The sequence below is a fragment of the Elephantulus edwardii genome, unplaced genomic scaffold (genome assembly GCF_000299155.1).
Source record: "Elephantulus edwardii isolate Elephantulus edwardi_28Jun2011 unplaced genomic scaffold, EleEdw1.0 scaffold00132, whole genome shotgun sequence".
In the NCBI taxonomy this organism is placed as follows: domain Eukaryota; kingdom Metazoa; phylum Chordata; class Mammalia; order Macroscelidea; family Macroscelididae; genus Elephantulus; species Elephantulus edwardii.
In genome coordinates, this window is record NW_006399882.1 from 1,114,453 (window position 1) to 1,133,697 (window position 19,245).

At 42.2% G+C, this 19,245-nt stretch overlaps 1 protein-coding gene across 2 annotated transcripts in view; it reads left to right on the forward strand.

Moving 5' to 3' along the window:
• The window catches only part of PTPRG (protein tyrosine phosphatase, receptor type, G), a 924,714-nt gene that overhangs the window by 848,277 nt on the left and 57,192 nt on the right, over nucleotides 1–19,245 (forward strand). The window contains exons 14-15 of one of the 2 annotated variants that reach the window (XM_006893832.1): nucleotides 1,201–1,287; nucleotides 13,275–13,366. In XM_006893832.1, the coding sequence (XP_006893894.1) occupies nucleotides 1,201–1,287; nucleotides 13,275–13,366 (179 nt within the window). The remainder of the gene's footprint in view (nucleotides 1–1,200; nucleotides 1,288–13,274; nucleotides 13,367–19,245) is intronic. The other variant, XM_006893833.1, reaches the window with a different exon arrangement.

Below are 19,245 nucleotides of genomic sequence, written 5' to 3' on the forward strand. Positions count from 1 at the left end.
TCTTCCTAGGTGTCTACTAAAAAGAAATGAAAGCATATCTTGTTGGGGGGGAGAACAAAGGCAAAACCTAACACAGTAGCTCGGTGTTCATTGTTACAAGCAGAAAGCTGCACCTGGGACAGAGGTTAACACGTTCTTTGCAGTTGTGGATCTGAATGGAGTGTTCTGAGTTGGATCCAACAGAGCCTCCCCCCTCCCCGAAAAAAAATACACCTCAGTACATTTGAGTTTTCCTTTTCTGTTCTACCTACAGGGTTTGGAAAGAGGAAGAAGCATTTCAGTGTGAAATCCTATAGCCCAAATTTTGGGATTAAATACAAATTCATTAAACACCTTCCCATATTCTTGTGTGGCAACATCACACGTTTTCAATGCCACAGTCAAATCCTGGATGCAGTGGATATATGCTTTCGGAGGGTAGGAAATAGGTTGTTGTGTGGTTTTGAGTCAGAACTGGCCCAGACCTGACCATCCAGTGGGTTTTCAGAGGCAGTAAATAACACGGGTAGCAATTACCCATCTTTCTTCCTGCAGAGCAGCTGGTGGATTCCAGCTGTGTGCCTGTGGTGGTGCATCATGGCTTCTTACCACGAGGAGCTCCCTAGAAATACACAGGACTGCCCATGTAGTCATTTATTTCCAGTTGTTAGCCCTCCTCTGAGTCACTTCTGTGTGTTCCATAGTCAAAGGTGTGAATCTGGATATTGTCCAGAGATGAGATGGAAGAGGAGATGTCAAAATGTCAGATTTCATTCTGAGCACAAATTGAGAGAGAAATTGCCCCACAGAGAGAGTCCAAAAGGTGTCCATAGATTCCTGTCTATTTATTCCGTTTATGCCAGTGGTATTTTAAGCCAACCTGTTTGTGACAGCAGTATGACAAACGTGAAAGAGATCTGTTAGATAATATTCATATTTGAGATGGCCTTACCTCCCACTGACACCATGAGTTTAGACAGGCATATAATACCTAGGGATGGCTTCTAGAGCGATGTTCCCATCTCTTACTCCTTAACTCCACATAAAACAAAGAGCTTATTAAAACCACTCAACCGCACCTGTGCAGTCCCCTGTTTATTTACACTGTCCCCCACAGGAGGCCAGTGCTGGGGTATGCTGTGTTCTGGAGGGAGGGCATTGGTGGCCAATTGAAAATACTGTCTTCTACACCTGTTCTCTCTTGTTTTTTTGTCCATTTAGAAGGTGTAACAAAATAAAGTCCAAGGGCTTTCCCAGACGTTTCCATGAAGTGCCTTCTTCTGGGGAGAGAGGAGAGAAGGGGAGCAGGTGAGGGGCGGTCAAGCTGAGGGGGGTGTCTCGAGGGCTGGGACTGGCTTGCCAATTTTTTTTTTTGGTTGTTATTGCCATGGGGATTAAAGTCTTCTAGACAGTGCATTGCTGAAACTCACCTGTTCTATCCCAACTCCCCCAAAAAGAAGACTTGCAAAGGCCAGTCCAGTTTGGGGTTAGCAGTGCCATTAACGCTTGCCCTCTCTATGCTTGCATTGCATTATTTTGTTTTGGGGGGATATTTTTCTTTACTGGGTGTTTTGCGTGGGGTTGCTCTATGTTTGTGAATCTATATGCGTGTTGCATCCATTTTCTTTTCCAAAAGTTCAGATGTTTGCATGTTTCAGACCCTCTTTTTAAAAGTTCAGATGGTGCATGCATTTAGCCTGTTGTGGGGAAAGCAGGATCGTAAACTTATCAATAACATGGATTTGAAGAGTAGACAGGGAAGAGAGAAGGGAAGAAACATCAGTTTTTCTGTAAGAAGGGAGAAATTTAAAATAATAAAACTAAAAAAAAAAAAATAAGCTTATACCTGAACACTTGAAAAACTTCCTGGAAAGATTTAGAAAGACTTTTAGAACTCACAGCTATGCTGTCTCAGTCACCACTCATGAGCTTCTTAATCGTCTTTCTGTATGGATTATCTAGGGCTATTTAGATTTCATATTAATACTGTTAATCTTTTAATATTAAGTTGCTATTTAGGCTAATGTCACTAATCACTATTATGCAGTGACTGCTCCCTTTCCACTTACAACAAACCTGTTTGCAGATTTTATGTTTGCACAGAAGGATGTGTCCCCACTGGTTGTAGATGAATCAGATGATTGAGATCAAATGTGAACTATTTCCTCTCTTGCAACCAGATGTGGCTGAGATCCGAGAGGGTAGTGCAGGGTTGTGAAAGGTTAATGAGAAAGCTCAGAATCTGCTTTCTTTTAAGCTGTACTGAGCAGTTTTAGCTCACTAGACTAAGGCAAGAACTGCTGACAACGGTAAATGTCATTATTCTTTCTATTTTCTTGATGTACTTTTTGAAGTCCTCAATTTCGGATGCATTTCACCAAGGGTGAAAGTTGAAACATAAACCCTTCTGTATAACTGCGCGAGCATTAAGTCTTAATAAAGAGAGCTCTAAGTGGTCTGGGCTGTAGGAAGTTACCACTAACCCAAAGGCCATACCTGCTCAGCAATGCCTCCCAAGGTTTTCCACGAGTAGGTCCATATATCCACCAGTGGCTCTGTCTGTTCCATTTACTTTGCTGGAGAGCCAGCTGTGAGTTGGTTCCAATGCAACAACAATGAAAGAAACATAAATAGGATGTAATTTTGACACAGTACCTCACCAACATTTCATGGTTGAGCACAAAGATAAAAGTACATCCAATTTCTAAGCCCTCCCCAAAATGATGCCATAGGCTCACACATGACATGGGTGCATTGGTTTTTTGGGGTTTTTGTTGTTTTTTAAAAATTTTTTTAAATTAATTATTAATTTCAATGACAATTTACAGAGACTTTGGATTTCCATTCATTCATTGTTGCACTTTTCTCCCCTCCGAACCCTTTCCCCCTCTTGGAAAAGTAAAAGAAAAATTCTTTCATTATTTTACAATCCCTTCCCCTAGGTCCACTCCATTATGCAGCCTTCATTCTGGACTCCTGTCATGACAAAAATACCTAACCACATATCTCTTTTAAATGGTTTTCTCCCTCATCCGTTTCAATGCAGTATACATTATTTAACCCATCTTTCTGGGTGCATCGGTTTTAACTCTTATTTCATATCAAAGCCAAATGCTGGTTTTTCAGAAGTGCATCACCAGGTCATTCTTTCCAGGAGTAGATAGGTGGACTTCAACCTTCATCTTTCAGGTAGCAGCCAAAAGTAGTAAGCATTCATGACTTCCAGGGAGTCCAGCATCCTCTAGCTAAGAGCTGTTGCGAAGTTCCCATTTGGGAACCTGAGTTTGTGCATTTTGTTCTTCCCAGGATGCCCCCATGTTCACCTTACGTCATCTTCCCCCACAGCGGGAAGGAGGGGACCATTCGCTTGAGGAGCAAGCAGTAGAGAGGGGCGAGAAGCAGGGCACAAAGAGCTGAGAGCTGATGACTTTCCAGAAGGGAGAAGGAAAAGCAATACAAATCATACCCAAGTCTTTAAATATTTTATACATTTCATTTCTATATTTTAATAGATAAGACCACACCTCGTTAAGAGTCTAAAAACTCCAAGTGTCCGTCCTTCCCATCTCACTGTCAGTCACAGCCCCCTGCCGATTTGCAAATAGACAGCCATGTTACTAGTTTTTTATCTAGTCTCCCAGAGTTTGGCTACAAATAGGACTATCCTTTTATTCCTGTTGACACACTATTATACTATGGTGGTTTTAGGTACCATTAAGTCTATGGCTTAGCTACGCTCTGAACAGCAGATCTGAACCTCGCCCTGTCTGGCACCAACCTAATGATCTCTGTCTGCTCAAGCCCTTTGGTCGTCACTGCCTCTGTCCATCCTGCTGAGGGTCTTCCTCTCTTCTTCTGAACAAGATTTTTCTCTCCATGCTTATAGTAGAGAACTCTAGTCACTTAGTGATAAGAAGTTGCAATTCCAAACCAAAGTGCTTTAAATTCACCAGAATCTTCTTCCCAGGGGCAGAAGATGGGAAATCCACCCCTGTTCAATTTACTGCCTCTGAAAACCCTTTGAGGGATGACTACTAGTCATTTGCAACTTGACTGTATATAGCAACAAAGTTTAATCATCTTTATTTATGAACACTCTTCTTATTAATATATTTACAGTGTATATTCATATGGGTATAGAAATAGGATCTGTTCAACCTACATATATAATTGGGTTTTGTGGTGGCACATATATGACAAAGTATTTGCTATTTCAGCCATTTTTCATCATTTCCAAACTTTGTCACTATCTTTAACAGAAAATCAGTGCCCTTTAACTAAATCTTCCCCTTTCATTCTACCAGGCACCGCCCCAAGAGCTCTGGTGGCATAGTCTGTAGGGAGTTGAGCCGCTAACCGAAGGCGGTGTTTGAGCCTACCACCTGCTCCTCTGAATGGCCTGTCAGTCTCCTCCCATGGTATATACAGCCTTCATAACCCAATGGAGGATCAGCTGGAATTCGATCCTGACTCAATAGCAATTTAATTAGTTAATTATTCCTAACCAAACTAGGCGCTCCAGTGACCTGGTGGATAGGGAGTTGTAGTGGAGCCCAAAGGCAGGTGGTTCGAATCCATGAGCTGCTCTGTGGGAGAGAGGTGAGCAATTTCCTCCTGTGCCATTTATAGCCTCTACTGGTTCTCTGGAGGGTCAGCTATGAGTTGGTTCTGACTTGATGATAATCAGTTCAAAGTTAGTTTTACCAAACCAGCTGTCACAAAGTCAGTTACTACTCCATCATGAGAAGAAACTATCCATCTTTCTCTCACTGAGCAAAAGGTGGATTCACACTGCCAACCTCTCTGTAAATAGCCAACACAGTGCAAACTAGACCACCAAAGCTCCTTACGAACACACCCCTGGTAGCCACCAATAAAGTCTTGTTTCTCTGTGTCTTAATTATTCTAGAGATTTTTTTCAATAACTAGGGCCATACAATATTTGTCCTTTTCGCCTGTCTTGCTGCATTCAGCGTCATGTTTTCAAGGTTCCCCAATTGCCATCTCTTTGCACCTGAATAATACTGTCCTCATTCTTCTTCTGAAGAAACATAAGATGTATCTATTATATAGATGCATCTTGATCATTTAAGCCATTCCCTTGTAGCTGTCATTTTTTTTTGTCATTCTTAATCTTATATTATTGTAAGCAAGGTCATAATTAACAACTTTGTGTGTCATCTTGCAATTATTTAAGTTTATATGTAAAATATGTCAAAGGATAGTCTGGGTCTAGGAGAATGTGTATTTGTCATGTGAAATTAGCATACCAAGGTATGCTGCCCTCAGGTAAAGTGTGCACATCTCTACCTCTGCCCGCCAGCTTGATGTTGTGTCAAAATTTGGGATATTTGCTTACCTGATGGATTAAACATATAGTACCTGAGTGTAGTTGGGATGCATTTTCCTCTTCCTATGTGTGAGACTGAGCTGCTGGCACAAGTTTGAACGAGTGCACTTCCTTCCCTAGAAGCTATTTCTAACTCTTGCTCATTTCTCCTTCAAGTTGTTCATCTTTCTCTAATCAATTTTCAGAGAAAAGATATTCATTGTCAGCAGTGCTGATGGCAAATATTTCTTCCTAATTTGTACTTTTCCTTTCAACAGTCTTTAAGGTGCTTCTTTCAGTTATTTAAAATTTAAAATTTGGCAAAATACACTAAAACATTTGCCAACATGGTTTCCACATGTTTTACGCAAATGTATCCATATTATCTTTCATGGTTTCTAGATTTTCAAGTCATGGTTAGAAAGTTTCCATTCAGAAATTATGTATGTTAGGGTTGTTTTCCTCTTTTGTACACTAATGGTTTCAAATTTTAGTATTTAAACTTTTAAACCGTTTGGAATTTAACTTGTTTGATGGTGTGATATATAAATCAGCTTTTTCTCTGAGATGGTCCCACATATTTAAAAATGACTGTGGTCCACGGCTTTGTAATGCTGAGACATAAGACATTTGCATGACAAGCTACAAGGTCAGCTCCACCTTGAGGCAGCTCCACTTATTTCAGAGTAGAGGTCTTTCTTAAGGTTTTCAAAGGCTGACTTTTTTAAGAAGCTGATTGCCAGGCTTTTCTTCTGATGCACCTGAAAGTGAGTTTGAACTGCCTAGCTTTCCATTAGTAATCAAGTGTTTAACTGCTTGTACCAGTGGGTCCCACTAAATACCTCATTGGATCCTTCAAATATCACTCTTACAGCAAAGCACAGCCTGTTGCTATATTAATGAAATAAGCAGTTGCCAAAAGTACTTTCCCTCCCTGGTGGTCTACTGGTTAGGATTTGGCACTCCCAAAAATGCTTTTTGTGGTCATATCTCAGTACTATGTGCAGTAAATAAAACATAGATTTTATTTCCTGCTGCCTCCCCAAAACAAACTGCACCGTTGTGTCACTGTGAAGCTTCTCAGATCCATGGAAAACTATTGGTGCCTTAAACCAATGGTAAAATGTGTTGGAGATTCCCTTGAAGCTCAGTCCAGATGTTCAGAACATTCCAGGCCAGGATACAAGAGTGAGGCAGCAGACTCAAAGCCCTGGCCTCATGCCACCTTGTCTGGGTGACAGCTGAGGGCACTGAGAAGTATTGTCCCTTGAAGTGAGCTGTAATTTAAACCTTACCCATGTCTTGTCAGAAACATGGTTGATGGCATGGCCTTTTCTCTCTTACGTCCTTGTAAGGATTTCTGGCGTGTTTACCATTCAGCAAAAGAGTTCATTGTCTTAGGCCACTTTTATGTATATAATTTCTTCATCTTCTCCCACCTTCCAAAAGACCTTCAGTGCAGCTGATTTGTCTCATTCAATAACATCCTCTCTGGGGCGGCGGGGATGAGGGTTTTGTCACTTCTGGCTGTAACAAGATTGGAATGTGACCTCTCTCCTACCTTGTGAAAACCAAAATATTTGGAAACATTCTCTCCTCATTTAAGTCTCATTTCTGTGTCATCTCTCTCACCACATCCATCTTCAGCACAATTTTGTTCTTTTCCCCCTCCTTCCTTCCTCTCCTTTTCACATCTGACAAGCCCAGCTTCTCTGAGGAATGACAACCATATGTCCCAGGATTTCCAGGACAGCCCTGATGTAAAAATATGCCATTTGATTATCCCCAAAAGCACATTCATATTTGTCGGATCACATGTCCGCTTTCATAGCTGTGGGAAACGTGCCTGCCTGAAGCACATTTCTGAATCTGTCTATCTAGAAGGTCCCTGAAAAGATTCTGTGAGTGGAAATTTGAGCTTTATCACTGAAGCATTTAATATGGAGAAAAGAAAACTTAACCAACGAGTACGTGGTGGGTTTCTATGACAAGGAGTCTCAGCTTAGAACTTAAATCAGGCCCTTTTTTCAAGGAAATCCCCTGAGTTATTTCATACAAAGTTATCTTGCTCACTTCTCACAGAGGAGGTCATCACCAGACACCCACACCTTTTTGCTTCTATTACGATGTTGGCACTTCAGTTTCATGTAACATTTGGCCCTAATACATCAGGCCATGTCTTTTTAACATTCCTCTCAGTCATCTTCCTCCTTAAAGGCATGCAAACACTTTTAGTTTTCTAGTCATAAGTGGTGCTAATTCATCCAGAACTCACCACAGCAGAACCATTGACAAAAGTAAATATAAATATGATTTATGTACTCAGGCAGCATGAGAAGAAATGGGTTTATTAGTGGGCACGCCACTGTAAATTTAAATGAGAGCAGTATATAAATCAGAGGAGATTGGGTAATTAATATTCTTCAACGGCCCAGCCAACTGCCCGTTCTGATCTGCAATTAGCATTTTGCGCTGCACACCCCTAACTCCTTGTCACACTGATGTGACTAAAAAGCCATCGAGCTGAATTTGGAGACAGACACTGACTTGGTTTCTAATCCTGATGCATCACCATTTATTTGGTGGGTTTGGATGGCAGGTTTTCTCAGTGCTCTGGAAACCTCCTTTGGGGCCTCCTTCCAGTCTTTGACCCAGCAGCTGTATCAGGTGAACAAACACAGCGTTGTAGTGAGGCAGCCAGGGGGCACATTGCTTGACCTAGGCTTGAAAGCCTCTGAAATTCGCTCTCCTGAAGGCGGGCTGTGTGTGGACACCTAGTTTATGAGAAACCCTGTGGATACCTCGACTCTGGTTGTGGAGTCCACATGGTCTTAGCCTGCTGACCCAAAGGCCCAGCATCTGTGGTGGTTTGAATCCCTTAGCAGCTTCAGGTGAGAAAGCTGAGCAGTCTCCTCCCTCGTGATTTACACCCTCCGCGAGACCACTAGTGGGTCAGCGAGGAGTCAGGCCTGGCGGGGTGGCGGTAAATGGTTTGACCTTTTCATACGTAGCACCACAAAGTGGAATTCCAGACATCTCCAGCGTCTGTTGTTTCTGCAGTCTGACTCAACATTTTACTTTGGAAATGTATTGGTCGGCTACTTTATTCCTATCAGAAGATCCAGGTTTTTATCAGAGGGGCTAAGTGGGATCAAAGTAAGAAAATTATTAGGGTCTCCCAGAGGCTGGCTGACCAGGAACTAAGAACTGGAGCAGCAGGAAACAAAGGTTTTGTATAGACGTTCACCCATGCTGCCTATGCTGCTTTCGGAGTATGTCCTAATTCCTGGAAGCAGGTGGCAGGGTGTTGAGGGGTAGGACCCAGAAGTTCTTGTCTTTCTTGGGCATTTGATATGTTTTGTTTGAATAGGAAGTTTCTAGAACTTCAGTATAAATGATTCTGAAGCACTGTCAGAACAGCTAAAGAGAGAGAGAGAGAGTGAGTGTGTGTGTGTGTGTGTGTGTGTGTGTGTGTGTGTGTGAGTGACCGTGACCCCACACATGTGCTTCATTCGTCAAGAGAGCCAATTAAACTCCCCAGGCCTGTCATGTGCTGACAAGAGTGTGTTTCAGTGGGAACTCAGGGAATTAAAATTGTCAGCTTATTGATACTTTTCATTGTTTGCTGGATCCTGACTAGAAGAAACACATTGCTTTCTCAAGAGCAGCCTCTTTTATTTTCTTAAAAAAGATTTCTGTCCTTAAAAGATCTCCTTTATTTGAATAAATAAAAAGTAAATTTTAGAAATCTGTACATAATATCAAATGTTTGTGACGGTAAGCCACAAGTGCCTCTTAGAAGCCAGACTCTTAGATACACGCCAGTGTGAGGCCTCGCAGACTGAGGACACACTTCCTAGGTTGCAAGTTCAAAGCCAAGGAAGCTGCTTCACAGACAATTCACAGATATGATCAGCAATTGAAATTAGAGCTGGTGACATAGGTCATTACATGTTGTGCTGACCCCTGAAAGGTCATGAGGTTGAGTCCTCTAACAGCACTGTTGGAGAAGGTGTACAGTGTTGGAAACTGAATTTCAGGTTGCTGTGAGTTGAGCTGAGCTTAACGGCAGTGGGCTTACAACGGATATCACACCTTATCTTACTGGTTTCCATGCAAAATTATTTTTTAAATGTTTTTCAAATGCATAAAACCACATTGATTTTTTTTTCTTTAAAAAAGAATGAGTGAGTGGCAAGTAATATAGACCATTTGAACCATTTTGCTACTGTAGACCTCTCTTTGAGATACTGATAGATCTAACCTGCTGGCTGGGCATCTTGGTTGTATGGCAAACGGGCTCAGTGTTGAAAACGCCTGTAATCTTTACACTGTGCAAAGCATGTAAGAAATACAACCAGCCAAGCAACCAGCAGGTTCATAACATGATTCTCAGAATACACCCCCCCACACACCCAGTCAGCCCTGCTGGCCTCACCCAGAGTGGGGCTTATGCATTGTGGGTATTCTTACACACCCCCAGGCCCAGCCATAAACACTGCTGTTTAATAACCACCATTTGGCAAAAACTTTACTGATGAGACTTCAGGATTCCCCACAACGGCAAGGTGTACCTAAATTGGAAACAGGAAATGTCAAGAAACTACATACAAATGTTAATTAGAGGACATAGAAGACAGCCAGTGTGGGTCATTAGAAGGCCAGTCGGGGTCACTGGAAAAATAAATCGTTATCTGACTATCTCAGTTCTTAAAGGGGACATACAGCTCTGGAGGAGTGGTGGGGGAGTGGGCAGGCAAGGAGACGGGAATCTTCCCAGTTATTATAATTTGTAGTTGAATATATTTTTCATTCCAAGCATGACTTTTCTTTTTTACTTTTTTTTTAAAAGGCACTTAAGTAAACAAACATTAATTATTTTTTAAAATACTGTTTTAGACAATGACTCTTTAGGACCCTAGAATCTATGTCATTCAGGGATGGATGTTTTTAAGGAGTAAATGAGTTGAAAGAGAATTGGACCTGGATGGAAGATTGGAATTGCATGCTTAGTGACACAGTTGAGCATTTCCAGAAATTCTCTCTCTGTCCATTCCCCTGAGCTCAAAGTTACAGACAATACTGTCTGTTCAGATGGACCACAGTTGAAAAGTTTAGAGACATTAAAGTGTATGGGCTTTTTTCCCCTCCTCCTTTTCCTTCCAAATTCTTGCCTTTATGTTTGTATTCCTAGAACCATTGAAAGCCAGGAAACAAAAGCCATCATTGAGATAGCTCTGAAATAGGGAAGTTAAAATACAAAGTCAGGTGATAGCAACTCTGAACCAGATGCTTGAGTATTAAACCCACAACAGAGAATTTGCATGCAGTGGGTTCCTCCCAGGTTGGTGAGAAGTGGAGGTGGTCAACACCCTGAAACCTTGGTTGGTGCCTGGTTCATCCTTCCCATTTGCCAGTGAGTCAGTTCCTACTCATGAGGACCCTAGATACCTCAGAGGAAAACTGCTCTGTCCGCTTTATTTGTGTGGTTCTTTACAAAGTACGCAAATGCTCAACTGGATTCGTGGAAGCGCTTTTAATGATTCTGGGCAATTTGCAGAACATACATCACTCAGTATACCTAGCTTTGTGCCTGCTAAACTGTGAGAACTGAATCAATGTTTGCTCAATCTGTTGAGCCCTTTATGCAAAGGAAGTGTTCCACCCAAAGTTCAAGGTTAGCTGCCCACCCAGGTCTTTGCTGGGAGGAAGCGTATGACTGCATTTCAAGGTACAGGATTTACCCAGGGCTTTGTCTCCTGGGTGCTGATTCTCAGACCCAGTGTTGAGTTGCTGTCCAGCAATTACAGAGCTCTGACTCTAGGAAAGATCCATTATACACAGTAGCACATGAGATGTTTGTGTCATTTCTTTTAATACACACCCTTGTCTTCAAAAATAATATAGGGCATTTATTTAGGCCATTGTAGCTGAGAGACTGGATAATCTGTCTTCTTCCAGAAAAAAAAACAAAAACACCAAAACTCTGAGTATAATCTGCCTTTACCAAACCACCTAATTTTGTGGCCAGAAACAAATATTTTGACTAATGGTGTTCTATTCTACAATCCAATTATGGCCCCCAAAAGAAGATATGTTTCCTTATTTGTTTTTTAAGTTTCTTAAAGACTAACTTGGTAAACCAGCTGTCATTCATTTCAGTGATGTAGAAGGTTTGTTTGAGGCTACTAAATTCTTGTGTGGTCTGATGTCAGTGAAAGCAGATTCTCCTTAGCTCAGGGGTTAAGAGCGTGGCTCCCTTGTGAAATTCTCATCCTTCAAAGTGATTTGAACATGACATTATGGGTATCCGTGTAAACTTGGAGGATATGGAGTGGTGGGGTGAACCCAAGACTAGAAACTTTGAAAAACTTAAAAATGGAAGAAGATGTTACCCTGATATCTGAATCCCCTTTCTCGCATAGATTATTTTACCTTCGGTTGAAGGTACAGTTATTATCAAGCCTCCCAGCTTCCATGTACATTTCCTATTCCTATGTCACTTTTGTCTGACTGACATTTCTCCCAAATTTGGGGAAATGTGATTCAGTATTGATGACAGTGTATTTTATGAAAATGCTAGGCAATTTTTAGGATGTAGACTGTTCTGCAAGACTGGTCATGTGAGACTTATGCCAAGAGTTGGAGCTCTTCATGTTCTGAATCCCCTAGCAGTTGGGAGCAGCAATCCCAGCGGGTGCTAGCCCCCAGACAGGGCCCAGATGGTCAGCTGGTTGGAGTTATGCTCCATCCACATAAACTGCTACATCCTCTGAAGTGATCATTTCTGGACTGCATCTGGCTATGGTGGTTCTATGTAAAGCTGAGCTGGACCAGTCCCAGTGACTCTGAGATATCACCCCCCACAGAGGTCTGTCTGATTTGTAGAGTTCCTTGCTTTTTCTGCCACCCTGCCCCATAGAAGCACGATATGGCCAGCAGAATCATCCCAGGATCCTTTTGGTTACATGAACAAACACACCTCAGAGGAGAAGTTGATGTGAGCTGTTGAAATACCACCCCCTAGCCAAAGCAACTCTGTAGTGCGTGTAAATGCAGCTTGGTGGGATGAAGCCAGTGACACGGAGTGCCAGAAGGATGCCGCCTGCTTGGCTCAAAGACCCAGCAGTGGGGCCAGCTATTGTAAAGCCCCTCCGCCAGATGAACAGGGACCCTTCTCTGATCACAATAGCCATTCACGCTGAGCAGCCTCATTAAATATTCAGCCTGTGCTTCCGGCAGCTCATTAAGGCCGCAATGAGCAGTGACGTGGAGCCTGGAAAGCAGAGAGCTGGCCAGCACCAGCAGTCAGAAGCTGAGGGAGCTGCTGATGGCTTTTCTGTTCACGGCCAGTCCCATGATGACCGGTGTTTGCTCCTTTCTTTGCCTTAAGTACAGGTAAAACCCGAAGACACAGACAGAGCCTCTGGTCCTTGTACCAGAGGTGGTCTGCCAGGGCCCTCTCCTTCTTAATGCTTCTCCCCTTGAAGCTCCCTGACCCCTTTAACAAACTGTCTTTTTCTCAGACCTTTGCCCAGCACCTAAAAAAGTGGTGATAGGGTGTTGTTGGGCCGTGATGACTACATTTGGGGGTTAGAGATGTGGTTGTGAACTTGGTATGGGGCTTTCAAATAGCAAATTCTTCCATCTATAACTTGTAAAACTGAGAAATATTACTGGCTAATCCTAGCAATTAATGCAGTGAATTGACTCTGTCCCTGCCAAGTTTTCATGCATTTGAGCAGTTCATTTTTAAGCCTTTCCCTCTTAACTAGCAAGTTGGAAATGGGACAATAAAAAAGTTTGTGGGTTTTTGTTCTTTTTAAGCTCTTTGGGGTCTTCCAGTAAAGTAGATCTTACTTTTGAAATATGAAAGCTGGAAAAGGAAGATTGGAAGTAATGAGCTCAGACAAAGTGCAATTCTCCAGACTCACTGTTGCATGTTTTTTTCCTCTTTCCTACACAGAAAATGTTTTCAGACCGCTCATTTCTATGTGGAAGATAGCAGTTCACCTCGGGTGGTCCCCAATGAAAGTATTCCTATTATTCCTATTCCGGGTAAGTAAGACACCATCCCTATCTCCAGCAGGCTGATTGTTTTCCTCTTTGTTCTTGGTTATATGCGACAGCCATGACAAAATATTGTTTCTACAGCCTTTCAAGTGTGCCCAGCCTGAGAGAGTCTTAACGACGGTAATTTGGTGGAGTCTTTGCTCCTTTACAGATCTAGAGAGTAATAGAATCTGCCTGAAGAGGAGCAAACAGTTATGAGTTGAAGTAGTTTCACATGCAAAGAAGGAGCCCAGGGAGGGAGGGATTTTAAAAAAAAATATTTACAGTCTTCTTGGACTAAGTTTCATTTTGACAATATATGCTTATTCCTAATCCTTTTTTTTTAAAAGACGTTTTCGCTTAAGATTTCTTCCTCTGAAAATATCTTCGTTTGGAAGTTTGGGTTCTTAGAATGTTTGTGGTTGGTGCCTTCTGACTCTTTATGTATCTAAAGTAGATATCTTTTGTCTTTGAGTTAAAGAGATAAAAATGCTCTGCTGGTTTAATGATTGTGATGGGTGGATGACACTGTAATGTATGCAGCAGGCAGAAGTTCAGCAGTAGATGAGTTATAGTAAGATGTACGGTTTGAAGATGAGAACCACCAATTTGCCTGGAGGTCCTTACACTTATTCCATGTTTTAACCTCTCTTTTACTTCTGAGTTCTATTATGTATTTCTGAATACCTGTCTTCAGATCTACACAGTCATCCTTCTGAAATAATTATTCGTTTGTACACAAAGGTACTGCTTTTTCTGTAGTACCACCCTCCACACATGCAGGTTTCCCTATCTTCCCTTGCCTACTTATTCTCCACAATGTGTTTCATCACCTGATATACTATACTTTTACACACACACACACACACACACACACACACACACACACACTATATGAGAGAGAGAGAGAGAATACCCAGAATAAGAGCCTCTCTCATTCAGGGGTACAGTCGCCCCCAGCACGGAATAGGTTCTCTGTAACTGTTAGTTGAATGAGTGAATGAATGGGTGGATGCGAGTTGCCAGCACATCTTCCAGAAAAAACCCTGCGTGTGGTGCTCAGCAGCCCACTTGGGCTCTGGGTGCCAGGAAGGATTGCTCCCATTGTTAGCTAACATATGCAGCTCATTGTGTACAGTTATGGGTAAAAGACTCTACTTAGTCCTTCATGTGAGTGTTAAGCCATGAGATATTTCTAGAATTTGTCATTCTGATCAGCTTACCTCACTTCCCTAAAACCTACTACACAAAACCAAGAAGAGTAACAGCAGAGTCTCTGATTAAGTTCCTGTTGGACCACTGTGTGGCTGCTAACTGATTTGCATACAGAAGGGGTATATTTTGTATGACTGAGGGTCCTTCCCCACCAACCTTACCCCACTCAGAGGTGGAGGAAATGGTACTTTGCCTTTGAGAGGAGAGGAAGGGCAGGAATCATTCTTTCATTAGGATAGAAGAAGTGGTTTTGTTGAATCTACATGTTTGTAGGATTTGCATAATAGCATGTGTAAATTCTTCTTTTCTGGATCACTTAGAGTACTTTTTATGTCTGGTAATGCCTGGGAGCCTCTCTTGCCTCTTGTAACTATTAACTTACCCATCTGACAAACATAGGTACTAAGTAGCTGGGCAATTAAAATCCATTTTGAAAGGTTAAATGGAAATAAATGGTAAAGTGCTTCTTGAGCGAGCTGGCTTTTTTTTTTTCCCTTCTACCACTGAGTTAAGAATCAGAAAACCCAGAATCTCACCTCACCTCTCTTTACTAGTTATGAGCACTTTTGGTTAATGCTTTCACAGTTCAGGGTCTTCATTTCAGAACTTGTAAAATGATCAGGGAGCCTGCCCTGCTGACCAGATGAGACAGCCACAAAGATCACATATCAGCATGTGTGACTGCCCCTTCCAAAACATGGCATCATTAACCTCAGTGGTCTCATTGAGAGAACTAGCATGGTGCAGCGGGTAAAACTGCCCCACATCCTCTTGGAGAGGGCCACCTCCCAGGGCTCTTCTTCCACCTCACTTGGAATCCTCAGGAAATGACATGGTTTGGGCCACCTTATCACCCCTTTTGAGTAGGTGTCTTAAAGCAGAAACACTTTTGGAAGCTTCCTGCTTCATTTCACAGCTGCCTGTTTAATCATCTAGAACAAATACCATTACCCAAAGGCATCTCCTTACTTGTCTGTTTTTCTCTCTTTTAAATCTATGTTTCGTATAAGTTGTTGTTGTTGTTACGTCCTATCGAGTTGCCTGCGACTCATAGCGACCCCTATGTACAACAGCCCTAAACCCTGCTCTGTCCTGTGCCAATCACACTGTCTCTGACACACCCATCCCGATTACCCCAGTCACTGAATCAATCCACCTCATAGAGGGTCTTCCCCTCCTGCGCCTGCCCTCCACCCCTCAAGCATGATGTCCCTCTCCAAGGACCAGTCCCTCCGTACAACATGTCCAGAGTATGTCAGACGAAGCCTCAGAATCCTTGCCTCCAAGGAGCAGCCTGGTTTAACCCTCTCCTGGATGAGTCTGTTTGTTTTCTTAGCAGTCTATGGTACCCTCAATACTCTTCTCCAGCACCACACTCAAAGGCATCAGTTCTTCTTCTATCCTCCTTAGTCATTGTCCAACTCTCTGACGTGTAACAAGTGATTGCAAAGACCATGGCCTGTATCAGACACGCCTTAGTCTCCAGAGTGTCACCATTGCTCTTCACTACTTTGGAGAGGTCCCTAACAGCAGACTTTCCCATTTCAATATGTCTTTTAATTTTCTGGCTGCTGGTGCTAAAGAGTATTGACTGTGGAACCAAGCAAACTAAAGTTGTTAATCTCAATCTCTTCGCCATCCATCCTGATGCTTCCAGTTGGCCCAGTGGTGAGAATCTTTGTCTTCTTGACATTGAGCCTCAATCATATTGAAGGCTGCAGTCCTTGACCCTCTGCAGCAAGCACTTCAGGTCTTCCTTATAAGTACAGGTCCTTCGTATAAGTACAGAGAAAAAAAATTATGTAAATTATCCGTTGATTGAGAAACTCACAGTACCTCTCTTCCTCCAGTGGACTCTTCAAGACATGTCATAACACATTTGTAAAATGAGTTACACATATTCTTCACTTACTGACCCTCTTGTTATCTGAAATTTTGCATTTATAACAATAGCAAAAAATATCTCAGCAGTTTTTGCACATTTGTAAGAAACATGTGATGGTAACAAACCTTAAAGTTCCAGATGGGGTCCCTGACAGGTGGATGCCATGTGCGTGTAGAAAGGGCATTCGTATGGCATAGTGCTTTACCACCCGTGAGGGGAGAACTCTGTCCCTCTGTGGTGTTTGGATGCTGGATGAGGCAGGGGTAAGACTGGAGTAGGGCTGGTGGGGAATATGGCTGCCCACTAGGTCCTGATGGCCTCCAGGAGGCTGAGGCCAGGCAGTCAGTGTCTGAAAAGTGGGCTGCCTGCAGGGACAAGGAGGAAGTGACCCTGGTTCTAAACCCCTGTGGACAGCAGAGATATTTCAGACTCTGGTCAGAAGCCCTGAGACATGGCCCATGGTGCCCACAAGACCCCACATCAACTGTATTAACACTTTATGTCCCCTCAGTGCCCCTTCCTCGGTGCACACAGGTGATGGCAGGGCAGGTCACCTGTGCAGAGGTGAGGTTAAGCGGCCAGCAGTGGTTGTAAAGCAAGAGCAGAGGCCAGGTCTGGCTGTCATGGCCTCAGAGTTAACCCAGTCTCATGGGACATGGATATAGAGGAAATCAGAATCATACATTGCCATCAACAGCCTCCACAAACTGGCTGGAGAGTCAGTTAAGAGTCAGTTTTGACTAGACAGCATGACTAATTTTTGGTATTATTAACCCAGCTAAATGTTCTCTTTTTCACTATAGTCCTATAGAGACAAGTGCAGTTAATATAGCAACTTTACAGCTAAAGAAAGTGATGCTCGGAGACATTAGCTTAACTGCCCAAGGTTACATAGCTGAAGGAATGGTAGGGCCAGTGCTGGGATTGTCTGAGGTTAGATTCAAAGTGCTACGTGGTGATAGCCATTCTTTGTGATCAAGAAGACCTTTAAGTATAGTTAAGTGCCTGTTTCATAGAGAATGTATGGGGAATGTAGAATCTTCTATTTTCCAGAAAAATTAAACTCTTAACTTTTTCAGGAGACTGAAAAGGCCTTTGATTGTTCCTGGTTTTTACTCACAGTTTTTCCAAAAGTAAATGTTCCACGGCAGATGATTTACTGTGGGACTCCTAAAACTCATTGCCACTCAGTCAGAGCTGACTCACAGCTGACCTGCTAGCAGGGTTTTCTCCTGCAGAACTGACGGTGGATTCAAACCAGCCACCTTTAGGCTAGTAACACAACTCTACATACTACACCACCCGTGCTCTGTGAATAAGGATAAGGAGTAATGGAAAGCCACAACCCCACTATCAGTCCCCTTATAAACTTTGCATCTTCTCAGTTTCAGATGTGCTCACAAATGTCACTTCTTTAAGAACCAAATTACACCTCCCGTCTACAAGTACTTTTTAAGACCTGGTAAGGATATTGTTTTGAAGTAATAAACTCAAGTAGTACTTTTGTTACTGTCATTGACAAAGCAGTTTCTACAGCTCATCTATAAATGACAGTATTATTCTTTTGGAGTTATTCTGTACATATCCTTTCTAAGAATTAGGAATTAGCTCATCAGAAATTTGCTAGTTGTAGAAGCATACTGAAGGAGTTTTCCAGATGTGCATAATGCCAAGTGCAAATGTCCTTATAGAACCCTTGTTCTGGAAATTAGAAAAATCTAACTTCCTAATAAGAATATTACAAAAAAAAATTCTGCTAAGGACTAGCTGAAAAACCGAGAAATGATTCATGCCTTTTCAGTAGTTAAAAGGCATCTTAATAATTTGAAGGTCACTGGCTTCAGCAGGGTGCCAGCATATAAAGGCGTTTTAAACATGCAGTTTAAAACCCTTGGGATTAAACCCACCTTGTTGGCATATTTTATTTATACAGAGATTATCTCCAAAGGAGATTCATTGGTCTTTTGACTATAATGAAGTCCTTTCTTTATTGACTTCATTGTGTCATAAATGAAAAGAGATTTCTTTTTATGGCAGGAAATAAAATGTCTCCATCTCCACAACACCCCTTGCATCCTAAGAGTCTGGTTTAGACACAAATCTATTTATTGTGTCCTAACTCTGGAGCTGACATCTCGATAATGTTCTTTTATGGCATATTTGCTTTCTCTTCCTGAGCTGACACAGAGGCTTCACGATGCAGAAAGAGGGCTAAGCTCTGTCCCAGGAGGGTGGGCAGGCTGGGGACTGAGCTCTGTCCACTACTAGCTTGGCTAATGGTATCTGACAGCAGCATAGATGTGCGGCTGTAGAACTGTCTGGGCAGAACTGACTTGAGCCCATAATAGGCTGAGGTCTTATGCATTTTCCTTGACCACTGACAGATTTGATGGAGATGCAAGAACTTCTAAGGACCAAATAAACATCACATGAACTGGGGTGGGGGGGGTGGCAAGGGGGGGAGAGAGAGTGTGTGTTTCCACTAATTTTTTTTAAATCTGCATTTTTAATGAAAGTTTACAAATTCCTTTGGATATTTTCCAGACATCATTAGGCAGTGTTGTTATTGTTGTTGATTGCCATCAAGTTGAGCACGACTCATAGTGACCCTATGAACAAAAGGTCTGAAGCCTTTCTATAATTGTCGTCATTTATCAAAGTTTATAGTTTCCAGAGGCATGTTGTTCAGGAAGTGGAATAGTTACTGGTAATTCACACAATTAACTTATAACAGAGTCTAAGAAAACCCTTATAGTGTATTGCTATTCCTTCACCCACTTTCTCT